This window comes from Canis lupus, chromosome 12, assembly GCF_048164855.1.
Source record: "Canis lupus baileyi chromosome 12, mCanLup2.hap1, whole genome shotgun sequence".
NCBI lineage: Eukaryota > Metazoa > Chordata > Mammalia > Carnivora > Canidae > Canis > Canis lupus.
The window spans coordinates 56,930,359-56,948,081 of record NC_132849.1 but is presented as its reverse complement, the minus strand read 5'-3'; the positions used below and the strand labels follow the sequence as shown (position 1 = coordinate 56,948,081).

Sequence of the window (17,723 nt, the reverse complement as noted above, 5' to 3'; positions counted from 1 at the left end):
ATTTGATCATCCTGAATTCTATAAAGAGCTATCTTGTGGATATTCATTTGAGGGGTAGATTTCTCAGGCTAGCTACCTGCCATCCAAAAGGTTAAGCATCCTGTCTTTCTGTTCTGCTGGGTGGCTTGAAGAGAAGGCTGAGACCGTGGCCCGTGGGGAATGGCTGAGCTGTGCTTGTGTCCCAAGCCTCTCATCCAAAATGCTACCCCTGCCCAGTCCTGTACCTTTAAATTTACTGTAGAAAGTAACCATTTATATCCTCTGTGGATCGTTTCAGGTCTGGAGGGGAATTTAGGGGAAAGGATTTAGGGAAACAAGTACACAATCAGATGGGACCAAAGGGGCACTCCTGGGTGAGAATCACTGCTCTAGAGTAGTGGGCAGCTTGTGTATCCCACAGGCAATCCTCCGTAAATACCACTCCCCTGGCTAAGTTTTTGTTTTTTTTAAAAAAAGATTTTATTTATTTGAGAGAGAGACGTAGCGAGAGCATGAGCAGGGAGGAAAGGGAGAAGCAGGCTCCCTGCTCACTGAGCAGGGATTCCCCCCAACACACAGAGTGGGGCTCGATTTCAGGACCCTGAGATCATGACCTGAGCTGAAGGCAGATGCTTAACCGTCTGAGCCACCCAGACACCCAGGTAGGTTTTTAATAAGCAATGAGTATCCAAGGAGTCCCTGACAGGTGCCTGCAGTGTGCTCATTTTTTTTTTTTTAATTTTCCTAATGGGCGGAGCCGTGTGTTGATTACTTGCAAATTTGGGGGCGGGGCTGGTTATACATGTGTTCAACTGCTCAATCCTTGTAAAATTACAGAGCCATGTTAGATGTTCCACTCACTGTGTCTTCTCCCCACTTTCTTCCCTCAGTAGCGCTGTTCATAATCTCTATTCCCAAAGTGACCCGGCTGTGGGATTGGTGGATAGATTGCTCAATTGCAGGGAGGTGAAGGAGGCCCCCAACATCGTGACGCTCCACGTGACTTCCTTCCCTTATGCGCTGCAGACACAGCACACCCTCATCAGCCCTTACAACGAGATCCACTGGCCTGCCTCCTATAGTCATGTGAGTACCACCCGGCTGCTGGGCCTGGTGTCGCCGTGACCCTTGACCCTTAAGTCAGGAGATACTCTGTTCAGGAAAAATCTTGATTAACTAGTGTAGCTGGGAGTCAGATGGGTCCCAAGTGTTTTGGAGCTTTGATGTGACCCAGAGTTAGATTTAAACCCTTCCTGGTCTTTAGAAACTTTCTTACAGAACTTTAGTTAGCCTCCCCATCCTAGGCCCTGTACTGTTTAGTCCAGAAGCCTTGGAAATGTTCCTCCTTTTCCTATCCCCACAGCCTTATGCTGCCAGGCTCAAAATCTCCTTCCTCAAATGGAACACAAATCTGTAAAACCTGGTAAGGTGTTAGTTTAACCCCTGCCTCTTCCTCATCAAAGCAGAAGGCTACAACTGATAATTTGAGAATTCTGAGAAGAGTTTGAGAATTCTGGGCAGTTGGATGCTAGTTAATTATGCAAGTAACAGGTAAACCTCAAATTCTAGATGACTTGGGAGTGTCCCAGAGTCATCTGAGGAACTTATAAAGGTACTGATGCTTGGCTTCGGTCCAACAGATTTAGAATCAGTGGTGGTAATAATAGCAGGTGCTTCTGTAGCACTTTCGTGAGCTAGGGAGGCACTGTTCTGAGTTCTTTATCATATGAACTCCAGCTGTACTATGTTCTCACATTTGAGAAGCTCTGATGTTAGTTTGGGAGGAATGTTAGGTCGATGGGAGTGGAATTGATGAGATAAATGCCTTTTTTCCTGCTGATTTTAATAATTAAGCAAACTGAATGCAAGATGGTTGATAGGCCTATTCCTAAAACTAGCTTAAAATTGTTGGAAAGAAGCAGTTTTTTAACCAAGAAAATTGTGGGTTTAAAAAACTAGGCTGATTTTCTTCTTGGCATAGATACTGGGGGTCAAATGAATGGAAAAGTCTCTTGACTGATAGGGATGCGCCATCTTCTAAGTACAGAGTGCTCTGTGCTCTGGGTCTGCAGAGGGAAGTAATGTATAAAACTGCAGAGTCAGCACAACTTATTATTATTTTTTTACAAGGTTTTATTTATTTATTACAGAGAGAGAGCATGTGTGTGTACATGCACATGAGCAGGGTGAGGGGCAGAGGGAGAGGGAGAGAGAGAATCTCAAGCAGATTCCATGATGAGCATGGAGCCTGACACGGGGCTCGATCTCTCAACCCTGTGATCATGACCTGAGCCAAAATCAAGATTCCAGCGCTTAAGTGACTGAGTCATCGAGGGGCTCCAAGTCAGCACAATTTAGATCAAGATGCCTGTACTGGCCGTCTACGTGCCCAGCATGTGAATCTCTCTATCCCCACAAATGCAGTGTTTGTGTGACTGATGTTCTTTTCTGTTTCAGGGGGTGGACTTATATCCTGAGAATAAGAAGTACTTCGGCCTATCAGAGTTCATTGAGTCCACCCTTTCTGGACACAGCCTCCCTTTGCTCAGATATGACAGCTCCTTTGAGGCCATGGTCACGGCATTAGGAAAAAGGTACGCGTCTCTGTTGGAAGTTACTAAAAATGCTCAGGAGTCAAGTGTAAGCTGAAGCGTGTGCAGCCGGAGGCTTCCAGGAAGGGGGCCAACTTCCCCCTTTCCTGGGTGACTTAGTCCCTCCATTAAAGGGATCCTGGTTTATTTCTTGTCCTGCCTGCGGGGCCAGTGATCTCTGTTGTCCTGTTGTTCTAGAACATTTTAGAGATGAGAATGGGCGGTAATATGTTGGAATGGGGGACGGTGCGTTTGAGACTCAGGAAAGCCAAGAAAATGGGAGGAGGTAAGACACCAAAAGATTTAAAGGCAATGATAGTGACAATCATAGTTGGCTACATCGTTCATGCCTGTGCATATCATGTGTTGAGTGCTTACTTTGTGCTCTTTGCTGTTCCAAGAGCCTCACCATCTGTCTTAGCCAGTTGCTGCTGTTATTTCCATTTTGCAAGTAAACTGAGGCTCAGACCCCTTTGACTTTTCTGGGCCACACATCTGGCAAGTGATAGAACTGGCTGTGAACCCCGAGTCAGTCTGACTCTACAGCTTGCCCTTTGACCCGTGTCATGGCTGATTTCTGGCAGACTTTAATGCTGCCATGTCTCAGATGAGGAAACCGAGGCCCAGGGAGGCTAAGTGGTTGCCAACATCCACCCAGTTTATACATCATAAAGCCAGCCCGAGTTTTATAGACTGGCTACTGCAAAACAAAATGAGTGGTTCTGCCGCTAATTGTCGGTGTTGAGCTGGGCTCTATCACTGTCCCTCAGGGCGCCCCCTTCCCATGTGGCAACAAAGGGATTCAATTAGACGTGTGCTTCTCAAGGTGTGTTCCAAGCTGGACTGCTTTGGCCAGATGCAAATAGCTCTTATGCCAAAAGGGATCCCATGGTCAAATGTGTTAGAGAAACCTTACATTTAAGGTTTTCTTTTCCATTGGAGTTCTCCGGGCGTTCAGGTGCCCTGCATACTGTAAGTTCTGAGGAGGGGGCTAGAATGTGCGATGTCTCCATTGTGTGTCATGGGATCAGTGTTCCCCAGAATGCCCTCTGAGAAACTAAATCCCTTTCAGTGCTGTGATGCTGATGGACTTAATCTGTTCTCCACCTCACACATGGGCAGCTACGCACTCATAAACTTGCTAAGGGCAGGAGTCCTGCCTCTGCCTCTCCGCCCTACTCTCCTCATGCAGCTCCTTCTGTTGTGCTTAGTGAGCTGTAACTTTGGGTCCAGTACTCTACGTTTATTGCATAAAATATCTTCACAGCAGCACAGTGAAATAGGTCCTGTTATCCCTGTGTGTCAGAGGAAGGAGCAGACTTAAGTTGGGTCACCTGCCTTAGGTCCCATGGAGGGGTTGTGGTGAAGCCAGACCAAATCTTTGTTACTTGGCCCCAAAATAGTAGAGCCACTAAGCCATACAGAGCAAGGTCTCATGGTTAGTAGAAGGCCAGATTGACCACAAGACCGTACGTATGTCCTGGGTTTATACATTAGTTTTAACCTTTGGCAAATCACTGAACCTGTCTGAACTTCTATACCCTCACTTGTGAACAAATCTACTTTTCTAGTGGCTTCTTATGAGAGTTTTATGGAACAAGAACGTGTGCAGCCTCAGGGATGGTTGTATGCTGAGAACTCAGGCTTCAGAATCATGCTTTCTGGGTTAGTTCGAGTCCTGAGCCTGTCGCTCATTGGCTGTGAGTCTTTAGGAACCTTTCTCAACCTATTACCTAGGGTAATAATGCCTGCCACACGGGGATGTTATGAGGTTTAAATGAATTAATACATGCAAAACATTAAGAGCATACCTGGTGTATATTACATGCTCATGTTAGCTGCAGCCAGCACCATCATGCTTTGTCACCATCACTGTCACCACCATTACCACCATCAGCACCACTGTTGGCACCATGGTTACTGTCACATCCCATTATCACTGTCACTGTCACAACCATCATCATCACTACTGTCACCATTATTACCAAGACCATTATCACCATCACTGTCACCACCATCCACACCACTGTCACTGTCACTGTCCCATCATCAGCATCATGATCCACCTCACCACCATTGCATCGCTGCTATTACCATCAGCACTATTACTGTCACCATGACTGTCACTGTCATCGTCATCCTCACCACTATCCTCTTCCTTTCTTGCCTCTCTCTCCCTCTGCTGAACCGGAAGTGTGGCACAGAGATCAAAATTCACATTTTACCAAGTGAGAAGTAAATAATAAAACTCTGGAATATGAGTTATGGAGAATCATAGGATCGCCTGGGAATCATTTAAGCCAGCCACCCCACCCCATTTTGTATTTGTGGGAAATGAGGCCCAGAGAGGGGAAGTGATTTGCCCAAGGTCACACATCCTATTGGTGGCAACCTGGATTATAGCCAGGTTTAATATTCTTTCCACCATGCCATGCTGCCTTTCCTAGGAATCATCTGTATGGAAATCTTTTTTGACATAGGCAACTTGGACAGAAGTCACTAAAGGTAAGAACACATTGGTTCCTGCCCCTTGTCACTATGTGCATGGTCAGCCTGCTGATTTGCCCTGTGTTGCACACAGACACCAGCATATGGCTGGGAAATCCACTTGTAAGACCACAGATCTGACTGACACAAACTTGCTGGTACCTAAGAGATTTAGGCATTTCACAGCTTCCACTTTTATTCTAACATGTTTTCTGTGAAGCTTCCTTCTTTTTTTTTTTTTTTTTAAAGGTTTTATTTATTTATTCATGACAGATACACAGAGAGGGAGAGAGAGAGGCAGAGACACAGGCTGAGGGAGAAGCAGGCTCCACACAGGGAGCCCGATGTAGGACTCTATCCTGAATCTCCAGGATCCAGCCTTGGGCTGAAGGCGGCGCTAAACCGCTGAGCCACCCGGGCTGCCCAAGCTTCCTTCTTATAGGATCAACCATGAAGGCTTAGGGGCAGGCACATTCTCCCTGTACATGCTGTTTGGAGCTGGGCTGCTTCCCCACTACCTTCCACATGGTGGTTCTTTTTTTCTTTTATTTTTAAACAATAGCTTTAGTGAGGAATAACTGACATACAGTAAACTACAGATATTTAAGTGTTCAATTTGGTGAGTTTTGACATATGTAAACACTGGCAAAACCTGCACTGCAGTTAAGATAATAAATAAGAGTTCCTTCTTACCCCTTGGTAATTATTCCTTCCTTTCCCTTTCTCATTATAGACTATTTACATTTTCTAGTGTCTTATATAAATGAAGTTATACAATATGTGCCAACAGTTCATTCATTTCTCCAATGGCTGATGATGTTGGGCATTTTTTCATGTACTTATTTGTCATTTGTATGTTATCTTTGGTGAAATGTCTCTTGATGAATTGACTCCTTTATTGTTATAAAATGACCCCCAAAATATTATTCTTTGTTCTAAAATCTACTCTTTCTGATATTAATATAGCTATTCCAGCTTTCATTTAAGTAGGGTTAGCATAGTTCATAATTTTTTATCTTACCTTTAATTTACTTGTGTCTTTATATTTAAAGTTGTTTTCATATAGGCAGCTTATAGTTGGGGCTTGTTTGTTGCATCTGACAGTCTCTGACTTTTAATTGGGGTGTTTAGACCATTTATATTTAATGTCATTATTGATGTGGTTGTGTTTAAATCTATCATCTTGCAGTTTTTCTATTTGTTTCATCTGCTCTGTGGACTCCCTTTTTCTATCTTCTTTTGTATGAACTGAGCATTTATGATTTCATTCTCTCCATCACATGCTTATTAGCTGTAACTCTTATGTTCTTTCAGGTGTTGCTTTTGACCTTACAGTATATATTTTTAATCCACTTTCTACTTTCAAGTGATATTATATGACTTTATGGGTAAGATTCTTACAATAGTGTATCTATTTCTCACCTCCTAGGCTTTGTGCTTCTATGCTCATACATTTTACTTATATATGTTATAAACTCCACAATAAATTACTTTTGCTTTAATTAGTCAATTATCTTTTAGAGCTATTTAAATAATAGTAATTTTTAAAAACACCTTTTATATCTATGCACACAGTTACTATTTCCAGTGCTTTTCATTTCTTCATGTGGTTTAATATGGTTTCATTATCTGTCTGAAGGACTTTTCCCCAACATTTGTAGGGAAGGTCTGCTGGTGATAACATTCTTTAAGCTTTTGTGTGTCTTTATTTTTACTCATCTTTGAAAGATACTTTCCCTGGGTATAAAATTTAGGTTGTTTTTTCCTTTGAGTACATTAAAGATGTTGCTCTACTGTCCTCTGACTTGCATTGTTTCAAACAAAATCTGCTGTCATCCTCATCTCTGTTCCTTGCTGTAATGTGCCTGCCCTTCCTAGCCCCTTCTATCCCCTGACTGGGCTGCTTTTTTTTTTTTTTTTAATTTGTCACTGGTTTTAAGTAATTTAAGATATGAATAGGTATAGTTTCTTGTATTTAAGAAACTTGTACTCTTGTACTCTTATAGAAGCTTGGTATAGTTTTCTTGTACTTAAGTTAATTGAATTTTCATTACATTTGAGGAAAATTTCAGTGATTATTTCTTCATATATATTTTTCTACATTCTCCTCTCTCTTAGAGTAATCCAATCACACATACATTAAATGGTTCAAAGTTGTTCCTGTAACTCTCTGATGCCATAGTCGTTTTTTGTTTCCCTTTGTTTCATTTAAAATCATTTCTATTACTGTGTTTTCATGTTTACTAACCTTTTTTTCTGCTGTTCTTCACATCCAGTTTGTTTGTTTATATTTTTATAAAAGTAAAGGAGTCTTATAAGAAGAAATTCTTCTCCTAAGAGAAGAAATTGTCTTCTAAAAAAAGAAGAAAGACAACTTCAGGCACCACGTGCATGAATGTACATTGATGAATTGATGATAAACAGTTACTTGCATTTATTTATTAATCAGGACTCTTGCAAGTGATAGAATCTCAATTTGAACTACCTTAAGAAAAGGAGAGAAATGTATTGACTTGTGAAATAAAAGGAGAAGTTGAATAAATAAGCCACAGAATGTCAGAGATGCAGCTTGTTTCAGGAGCAGCTTAAGTTAGGTATTGCGCACTCCCAAGACTGTGTTATCTTGTCTTCTGTGTCTCTCTGTGTTGGCTGTGTTGTATCTCATTGCACACTGCTTCTTCCATGAAAATATCACCCCTGGTTGTTGCTGAATTACACAGTCTTCAGCTTCTAGAGGAGGACTGATTGTTTTAAGCAGTTTGAAAAATTCCCAGAAAAGACTGCTGACCTATCCTGGGTCATCTATCTATCTATCCCTGAATGCGCCTATTGTAGCTAACAGGGCAGGGCAAGTCCAAATACCAAGATGGTAGTTCCATGAGAATTCAGGGTCCAGGTCATCTTCTCTCTTTTGGCTTTTTTAGTTTTTATCTCTAGAATTTGAGTCTTTTTTATATCTCTACTTGACACTCTTGATCTTTACTGTAGTTTCTTAAGTGTATGGAATATAGTTATAATAATAATTGTTTTAATGTTCTTGTCTACTAATTCTATCATGTATGTCATTTCTGAGTCACTTTTTATTGATTGATTTTTCTTCCTCCTTTATTATATTATATTTTCTTCTTTAAATATCTGTAATTTTTGAGAGGATTCCAGACATTGTGAATTTCGCCTTGTTTTGGCTGGATGTATTTGTATTCCTATAAATCTTCAGCTTTGCTCTGATACAGTTAAATTGTCTGAGAGTTTAATCCTTTTAGGTCTTGTTTTAAGCTTTGTTCAGCAGGATCAGAGCAGTATTTAGTCCAGGGCTACCTTTGCCTACCACTAAGGCAAAACCTTCTAAATATTCTATAATATTCCATGAATTCTGAGGTCTTCCATGCTACTGATGGGAATAGAAGCTATTCTAAATCCTATGTGAGCTTGAGACATTGTTCCCTTTAATTCTCTTGGATTGTTCTTTTTTTGGCCTTGAGTAGTTTCTTCACCTATACGCACTGATCACTGCTCAGCTGACGACTGGGGACCCTCTGTAGCTCTCCTGAGTTCTCTATTTGTGTAGTTTATTCCTCTCTGGTATTTTCTTCTGTGAACTCTTGCTGCCTTGATTTCCCTGGATTCCAGGGCCTTTCCCTCAAGTCAGGGAGACCATTGATGCTTTGCCTGGGTTCCCCTTTCCTGAGCACATTCCAGAAACTTTTTCCAGGAAGAAGCTGAGGATTCACCTAGTTTGATTTCCATTTCTAAGGGTCACCATCTTTCATTTCCCAATGCCCAATATCTGGAAACACTCTTATTTCATATATTTGTCCAGTTTTCTGGTCATTTCAGATGGATCAATATGATTTATATGGTCATTTCAGATGGATAAATGTGGTTCCTGTCCTTTTGCTGCTTGTCCTTTGAGGAGAGTTGAATGCAGGCACTTCCTACCATGTCAGAGAGGGGGAGAAAGTATGCTTCCTCCTAAATGACGTCCTGCCCCTCTTCATGCCCCTTCATCCCACCTTGCTCAGGGGGACAAGGGGCCACCGCAGCTGAGGTAGTCCTGTAGGGCAGGAGAGACCATGCATTTTCCACCCTGCTCTCTTGTTTTCTTCTTGGGCACTATTTGGCCAATGCACCAGGGCAGGGCAAAGTAGTCCTTGGGCTGCTGAGTCCCCTGTGTGCCAGCATCTGCAGATCATTCATGCCTTCTTGAGACAACAGAAACTTGGTAATGGCAAATTTGCCAAGCCAGCTCTCCAGTTCATAGAACCCATGGCCTTGTTGAAAAGCTAAGGACAAGAATAAAGAGTTGACAAGAGAAGACCTCAGAAATTCTGTGGAAGGGGATTGGTTGCGCTGATAGAACTCTCGGGGTGGCATGGCCATGGTAAGGGTCTGATCTCTGTAGATCAAGAAACTACTTTATCTTTGCTCCAAAAAGCCACTGTGTCAGGGGACACATTCCAGCTAAATAAACCCACAAGAGCATCACATGTAAAGCGGATGTCAATTTGTCTATTCCTACAAAGAATCACAGTGACCTAGAGGGCTGGGTTTTTCTGGTGGGGCTCTGGGTCTGTTTCTGACGTGTGAATCAGAAGAGCTCTAGCAGTGTGTGTGGTCATGGTGGGGTCACCACTTTCATGTGGAAACCTATGATAACAGCTTCTGAAGCCAAAAGTGGGATTCTTGGTTTGACTGAGTATGTTCTGATTTGTAATTCATCTGTCAAATCACATTTAGTTACATTTCTCATTACTCATCGTACTTGAATGCCGTGATGTGCCTTCAGGATAGTCACCCTCAATCTGGGGAATATGATAGCCACACATACATGCTGACTGCTTGTGCTTCTATCTTCAGGGGGAACTGGGAGCAAATTTCCTAACTGAAAGAACCATAAACTAAGCTGAGGATAGAAGAAACAATCTCTTACTTTATTCATTCCCCTATTGGTTCATTGAACCAATGAGCAGCTACTATGCACCAGGTTGTGGAAAACACAGAGGAACAGCAAACCTATGCTCTTGTTTCCTAGCTGGAAGTGTTTTGACTTCTAAGGAGGGCTTCCATTTCAGGTTTGAAACAACCTGCCATGAAAGGAAACACAACTTGTTGGCAATCTGGGAGTTGCTGTGCCCGACGTGGTGGACGCGCTGGGTCACTTGTTTGCTGGGCGAAGGCGCTCGTCCCCCTGGTGCGCTCCGGGCGTCCCGGAGGTTGGCAGCAGCCCGGTCACGGCTCCATCTCTCTTTGTTGCAGGTTCCCCCGCCTGCACAGCGCGGTGATCAGGACCTTTGTTCTCGTGCAGCACTACGCGGCTGCGATGATGGCCGTGAGCGGCCTCTCGCAGATGAAGGACTACACATCGGTGGAGACGCTGGAGATCACCCAGAACCTCATCAACTCCCCCAAACAGTGCCCCTGCGGCCACGGGCTCATGGTCCTGCTGCGGGTGCCCTGCTCGCCGCTGGCGGCCGTGGCCTACGAGCGGCTGGCCCACGTGCGGGCGCGCCTGGCCCTGGAGGAGCACTTCGAGATCATCCTGGGCAACCCCAGCTCCGGCATCACCATCGGGAAGCACTTCGTGAAGCAGCTCAAGGTGGGCACCGTGGTCAGGGACCGGCGGGGTGAAAGGTGCCTGGGAGAGTTGGGGGGGGCCGTGACCGAGGGGTTACCGAGGGGTGACTGAGTGGCGACAGTGTTGCTGTCCATCACGCCCCCTCCACGCCCGGCCACCCCTCTTGCCTCCTTGCCTGTCCCGGCCCCGCCTCGGTACCAAATCACTTATAAATGTCGCTCCCCAAAGCACATTGTCTTGATCTTTAAAATCTCGGGGGCTGCGGCGTGCCTTTCGTGCCCCTCCCCCCAGCACAGTGCCTGGGCCACAGCTTCGCACTGGTCCACAGAGATGGGAGGGAGTACTGAGGGCAGAGTGGGGTAGGAGGAGCTGGGAGGGAGGCCCGGCCCGCGCTCACGCAGCCACGGGAAACCCGCTCCGTTGCCGAGGGTGTGCACTGTCTCCCGGGGTCCGCTGACGGTGCCGCGCCGGGCGGCTGGGGCGCAGCGGGAGCGGGCGCCGAGCTTGCTTGTGGTTGAAGAGCCCTCCGGAGGAGGACACCGGAGCCCTGTGAGCTGGGCCAGTCGGAGAGCAAGAGCAAGGGCTCTCTCGCCACCTCGCTGCTTTTCGGTTCTCCACAGACGTGGCAGAAAATAGAGGACGCCGAGTGGAGGCCTCAGACCTACCTGGAGCTGGAGGGCCTGCCGTGCATCTTGATCTTCAGCGGGATGGACCCTCACGGGGAGTCCCTGCCGAGGTGAGGAGGGCGCCGTGGCCTGGGGGCCTGCGAAGGGCCGGCTGCCTGTGCCCGCGCCTGTGGGGCCTGGGCCGGCCCGGCTTCCGGTGCCCCGTGGCAGGTGGAGTCTTTTTTTTTTTTTTTTTGTATATTTTATTATTGGAGTTCTATTTGCCAACATACAGAATAACACCCAGTGCTCATCCCATCCAGTGCCCCCCTCAGCTCCCGTCACCCAGTCACCCTGTCCCCCCGCCCGCCTCCCCTTCCACCACCCCTTGTTCGTTTCCCAGAGTCAGGAGTCTCTCATGGTCTGAGGTGGAGTCTTTATGTGCAGAGTCGTCATGGATTTGTGCATCTATAGTGATAGGTTTCCAGCCTGTGGCAGTGAAACGTGTCTGAGGTCTGGGCAGCTTTTCCTGATTCTCAGACAGGCACCATTTGAGCTCCTGGGGGTGTGATGGCTGTTGCTGGGCCCCGTGGGTGGAGGTCCTCCAGCAGGGGTGAGGCTTGACGCCTCCCTCAGCTTCGCCCTGTGAGGATCACCAGCTGTGTGAGGGGTGGCTGTTCCGTTTAGGAAGGTAGGGGATCATCTTGGGGAGGTCAAGGCTATATCAGTCCTGGTGTCTCAGCTGCTGTGATCCCTGGGTCTTCCTGGTGTAGGAGGTGTTCTGGGAGGTGGGGACGTGGATGATGCCACTTAGGAAGAGCCAGTGATTCCACACACAGGGCGGACTGTCTCAAAGGCTGTGTTCCATTGGAGGCCACAGCCATGGAGAAGTCAGCTGCAAGCCCGCTTGGGGTCTCCTGGGGTCTCTAGGCTGTCACACAGACAGGTAGATACTGCAGGACGGAAGGTTACTAGGCCTCCGGTAAGACAGTTGCTTGAATTGGTGGCGACCGGTTGGCTTCTAAAGATTTACCTAATACTCTGCACAAGAGGAGGCAGCCAGGCTGTGGAGCCTTTGCACGTCTTCCCTGGTATAACAAAACAGTTAGAGCTGACGTTTATGAAATTCCTTCTATGTGCTGGCACTGCGCTAGATGATTCTTCTTCTTAAAGATTTTATTTATTTATTCATGAGAGACACAGAGAGAGAGAGGCAGAGACACAGGCAGAGGGAGAAGCAGGCTCCATGCAGGGAGCCCAATGCGGGACTCGATCCCACGACCCCAGAATCATGCCCCGAGCTGAAGGCAGATTCTCAAACACTGAGCCACCCAGGTGCCCCTAGATGATTCTTATGTGCCATATTTCATTTTACTCTCCAACCCTGGGGGAAGGTCATATTTCAGTGGTTCCCTTTGAGCAATGAAGAAACAGGACTTACAGAGAATTAAGCCTGGGTCACATTCCATAGACTCCAGGCTGCCCAGCTCCAGAGCCAGAGTTCCTTCCCCTGGACCAGCCCTCACTTACACGAAGGCTACTGCATTCGGTGTGTCCTCATGGGCCAGGTAAAGGGGGTTCCAAAACATTTGACCTGGGTTGCTACTTTTCATATGGATTATTTCTTCCATTCCTCGGCTCCCTAAGGACTACGACAAAGTCCTAAGCTATCTTCAACTTGAGCAAGCATTTACGGAGTACCTTCTTTGTATTAGGCACAGTGTTAGACTTTTGACATAGTAAACCCCTCACAACAGTAGCCACTATCCTGTTTTATAGATAAGCAAGTGAAAGGTCATTTGCCTGAGATTATAGAGCGTCTCTCCAGGTGCTTTGCTGTTTCTACTGCACAACCCGAGCCCGGCATTGGCCTGTCCTCTGAGCCCACCCCTCTGCTGTCTTACTGCTTGTTGGTATCTGTCTTCCCAGACAGACTCTCATTTCTCATATGGCAGTGACTTGATTGCCACCCTATCCCTAGCATCTAGCACATTCCTGGGCCCATTTTAAGTGTTGATTGAATAATTTAAATGTCCACGACTGCATATAGTCCTCAAACAGTGCACTTAGATGGCTATTAATATTAATTCTCATTTTTCAGATGAAAATCTGAGCCTGTAAGCTTGTGGAAGGTTCTGGCCCTAGGAAGTAGCAGGGTTGGGGTTCAAGCCTGCTTTTCTTCTGGCCTGAAAATGTTCTTTTGATGACATGCAAGATAGGACTGAATGCATAGCAGGTCCCGCAAGAGACTTTCTGTTAAACTGACTTGGTTGTCAAGGGATCTCCCTAATGCAATCTGCTTTTCCCTTTGCACAAGTCCTAGGGCCCTAAAGAGGAGGTGGGGACTGGTCCTGATCCCTATGTTCCCCCCACAAACCCCCCCCCACCCCACCCCCGCCGCAGTGCCTCTGTTGCAGAAGACACTCAATAACTTCTCTTCCCTTCTAGGTCTCTGAGGTACTGTGACCTGCGTCTAATAAACTCCTCCTGCTTGGTGAGAACAGCACTGGAGCAGGAGCTGGGCCTGGCTGCTTACTTTGTGAGCAACGAAGTTCCCTTGGAGAAGGGGGCTCGGAATGAGCCCTTGGAGAGTGATGCGGAAAAGCTGAGCAGCACGGACAACGAGGACGAGGAGCTGGTGACGGAAGGTGAGGGGGGCAGGTCTGCCTCGCCTTTGCATCTTGGGGGCAGCTTGCACTTGTGCAGGTGCTCTGGCCCTGGGGCCCGTCTGATGGCCAACAACTATGAGTGCATTCTAGATCCGTCTTTGCAGGAAAAGCACATCCCTTGTTGAATTCAGATTTTGCTTTCCTTTCCCTCTTTTTTGGTGGTGTGAGATAATGAAATCCCGATTGGCTCTTCCTAGTTCTGGAATTCTTAGAGAATAGGAAGGAAAATTGAGGTTTCTTAGGATTCAGGATTCTGCTCTGTTTGACTTGGTGGCATTACCGCCCTGTATAAGATTCACTCACTTATTTTCTCTGCGTGAATCAACAAGATGTGTCTGTTATCAAGATTTAGGAGAAAAGGCCAGTTTCATTTGAAGACGTGAAAATCCAACACTATATTTTAACAGGACACACAAATCAGGGCCATGCAGGGCATCTAGCTATTGTCAGTAGCACAACTAAAAGGACAAAGCTGTTTATATGAAAGTGTGAAGCATTTGTGGGGTGTGGTGTAGGTTCCAAGACCCGGCTCCTCTTCCCACTGCACCTGCTGGTTCTGTGACTTGGGACACGTGATGATGCCTTCTGTCCTGGTCTCAGATTGCTCATCTGTAAGACGGAGACTAAAGGCCCCTGGGCAGACTCTGCTGGTGCTGTAGTGACCTTGCACTAATATGAATGTGACCCTGACACTAAGATGACTCGGTCTCCCTGTTGCCTGTGGGCTGAATCTGCACTCCTGGCACTCTCTAGTCTCATTGTTCATTCTTCTCAGCTCCCCAGCCCCCGCCCCATGCTGTACCCCATCCTGTTGATCACACTCAGCTCATAGGGGGTCCCTGGCTCTGCTCTGCTCTTGCCACCTCTGGGCCACACAGAGGCTCTCCCTGTGGCTTTCAATTCTCCCTCTTCTGTGCTTCACCTAGAAACTTCTGCTGGCTCCGGTTGGGTCACCTCTTCCAAGAAGTCACCTGCTCTTGCCTCTCTGTGCTGGGTGGGACCCTGGCTTCTGGGCTCCCCGGCCTCTCCCTGTACTCCTTACACTCATAACTGCGGCTCATGAGAAGGAGCCCCCATGAGCCCAGGGCACCTGCCTGGCCTCCCCTGCACCCCACCCCTTCTTTGTCCTCGGGGCCCTGTCAGAGGTGGGCACCTGCAGGGTGGTAGCTGGGTGGATGGATGGATGGATGGATGGATGGATGGATGGATGGATGGTTGGATGCTAGAAGTGAACACACTTTGCAAACTATAAAGTGCTGGGCTGACATACAAGATGATGCTTATGAGGCATTTTCAGCGTGTGTGTCTTGAAACAGGCTCCATCTCAGAGAAGAGGAGCCCGGTGAAGAGGGAGAGGTCCCGCTCCCATGATTCGGCATCTTCGTCTCTCTCCTCGAAAGCATCCAGTAAGTCTCAAGGTGGGAAAGAGTGCACATCTGGATGCTTCTTTTGAGTTTGCAGAGAATGAAAAGAGATCTTTATTTTATTCAGAACTGGAGAGAGAAGGGAATCTTTGAAGAACTGGGCTTGCTTAGGGAGGAATTATGTTTCTGGATTGGGGTCCAGGACATCAGAGGTTTGGGCAGGACCTCAGAGTTCCTGGGAGAAGATCATGGACCCTATCCCCTTGACGGCCTATGTTGGGCCATGTCCCCTGGCTGCTCCCAGGCAGCTGTTGGTTTAGGGAATCACTGTGCCCTTGAGACGGGAGGGGCTGAGGTGAGGTGCTCTTGTCGAATCCAAAGGCAGAGAGATGTGGACACAGATTTCTCTGGGGGAAAAGCAACAGAAGGCAGCAGGTGTTCCCTGAGCCCTGGACCCAGATCACATGGAAATGGGGGTAAAACGCCCAGTCTCTGCCTAAGGGAGGCTTGGTGTCTGGGAGCAGACAGGATGGGCACACGTGAAACAGTATCACCGGTCTTCCTGTTGCAGTCTTCACCAAGAGCCGGCTTTGTTTCTGAGTTAGGGCATTGAAAGACACGTTAGAGACAGACCTACTCTTGGAGAATTCATCAGTCCTCATAAGCCAGGTGATGTTGCATTAGGGGCTGCTTTGCTGTCCCTGCACAGTCACACATATGAAGTGACAGGTGGGTGAAGAGGTAATTTTGTCTCAGGTGGGGGCAGATTTAGGGGTAGGGTGCGGTCTCTGTGGGTTTCGGAGAGCAGCTGGCCATTGGGTCTCAGAAGAGAAGATATTTGGGACGGAGGAGGCTCAGGCTGTGGAAGTACACGTTGTACTGGGCGCAGTGAGTGGTCCCGGGGCCTGCAGCTCTGGGCGGGTGGGAAGCTGGCTGTGGTCAGGGCATGGCTGTGGAGGGCAGAGAGCACCCAGGGATTTGGTTTCCTGTCTTCTGACCCCTCCTCACACAGCCCACGGGTGACAGCCAGGTTGAGGGGGGTCTCCCTCGCAGTTACACGCAGAGGGAGTCAGAAAGAGGCCTCCTTCACATCAGCTGGCGGCTCTGCGGCAGAAGGGAGACCTAGTCCTCCGCTTGGGTCAGAAAAACCAAATGCTACAGCTTCCGGTCCTCTGCCCCAAATAATATAGGGAGCCTGGGCCCCTGGGGTGGAGCTGGCGAATGGGTGAGTGAATGAATCTATGCTATTCAGAACAGAGAGGAATGGTGCTTTTTCTGCCTCATCCTGGTGGGACAGCTTTCTAGAAGGTTCTGAGGACACACTGGTCTGTGCGGTGTCTTCAGGAATAGAATGTCCAGGCTATGGGCCAGCCTTTCTCCTTCTGGATTGCTTCAGTTAGGTGAAGTGACTTTCGTAGCCAGGACTCCTCAAAAGGTCCTGAGATTGTAGGGGGGTCTCTGCCGAGATGCTTCCCATGGCCTTGGGTGCCATATGTTTCAGAGATGAGGGTATGGAGGCCCAGGGAGGTGAGACACGTCTCCACAGCCACACGAGTCAGGGTGGGGACCTGGGTGGGGCTGGGTACCATTTTTATAGACCGACAATCCCCCTGGATTCAACTGGGGACAGACCAACGGAGGTTTGGAGGTGGACAGAGATAAACATCAGTGTGGATGTCCATCCTTGGGGGCCTACCAGGCTGGTCCTCACAACCCAGGGAAGTGGATGAAGACATTGGGGTTCCCTTGGTCTACTTTTGGAATCTTGTTCCTCTTTGAGGTCCTTCAGGCCTGTCTGTCCTCCTGGCCACAGGCCAGTGCCCTGGTCCCTCACAGCCTCCCCACATCTGCTCTTCTGGTCATCCATTGACACGGAGCCAGTCACTTCAAGTGCCTTGCCCGAGGACGACGAACCTCAGCAGGAGCCAGGCCTTGGGCAGAAGGGGACTGGCTGGTGCTGAGTCCCTCTGTCCCTGAGCCCTCTGTAAAGGCCTAGATGCAGGCTGCAGAGCTGAGTTGTGGGGTCCTTGCTGGGGAGCTCAGATCCAGAGGGGAAGTAGCCCGAGTGGCATGGTACATGGGGTGCAGGCCAAGCTAGGGGCTGCAGGGTGGCAGGAAGGCGTCTCTGAGGAGGATGGTTCAGGGGTCTCAGGCCTCCCTTGGTCTATCTTGTCTCCACACCGTCTCCTGGGAAAGGACAGATTTAAGACAACGATGCACTGTCCTGTCTGCTCTGCTTTCTGTGGGGCCTGAGGTCTGCAGGGCTGCTGTGAGCTGGCATGCGAGCCCTGGTGCCTGTGGCTGGGATGACCTAAAGGAGAGCAGGGTGCTGTCTGGTGCATCCAGGTGACCACACTCACCAGGGTCTCAGCATGGTCCACGTGGGGGAAGGACACAGGAAGGTCCCTATTTGGGTGGCTGCTGTGCGTGCTGCATGTCCTCTCCTGGATCCT

General features: G+C 47.8%; 1 protein-coding gene across 8 annotated transcripts in view; it reads left to right on the top strand.

Annotated features, from left to right (window-relative positions):
* Positions 1 to 17,723, top strand: part of GREB1 (growth regulating estrogen receptor binding 1) — a 136,120-nt gene that overhangs the window by 95,518 nt on the left and 22,879 nt on the right. For 5 of the 8 annotated variants that reach the window (XR_012004776.1, XM_072771060.1, XM_072771055.1 and 2 more), the window contains 6 exons: positions 870 to 1,065; positions 2,437 to 2,573; positions 10,314 to 10,653; positions 11,253 to 11,368; positions 13,686 to 13,885; positions 15,223 to 15,324. Coding sequence is in view for 7 of the 8 variants with exons in the window: in XM_072771060.1 (XP_072627161.1) it covers positions 870 to 1,065; positions 2,437 to 2,573; positions 10,314 to 10,653; positions 11,253 to 11,368; positions 13,686 to 13,885; positions 15,223 to 15,324 (1,091 nt within the window). In the remaining variant the exon portion in view is untranslated. Of the gene's footprint in view, positions 1 to 869; positions 1,066 to 2,436; positions 2,574 to 10,313; positions 10,654 to 11,252; positions 11,369 to 13,685; positions 13,886 to 15,222; positions 15,325 to 17,723 lie in introns of those variants that run through there. The other 3 variants (XM_072771057.1, XM_072771058.1, XM_072771062.1) reach the window with 3 other exon arrangements.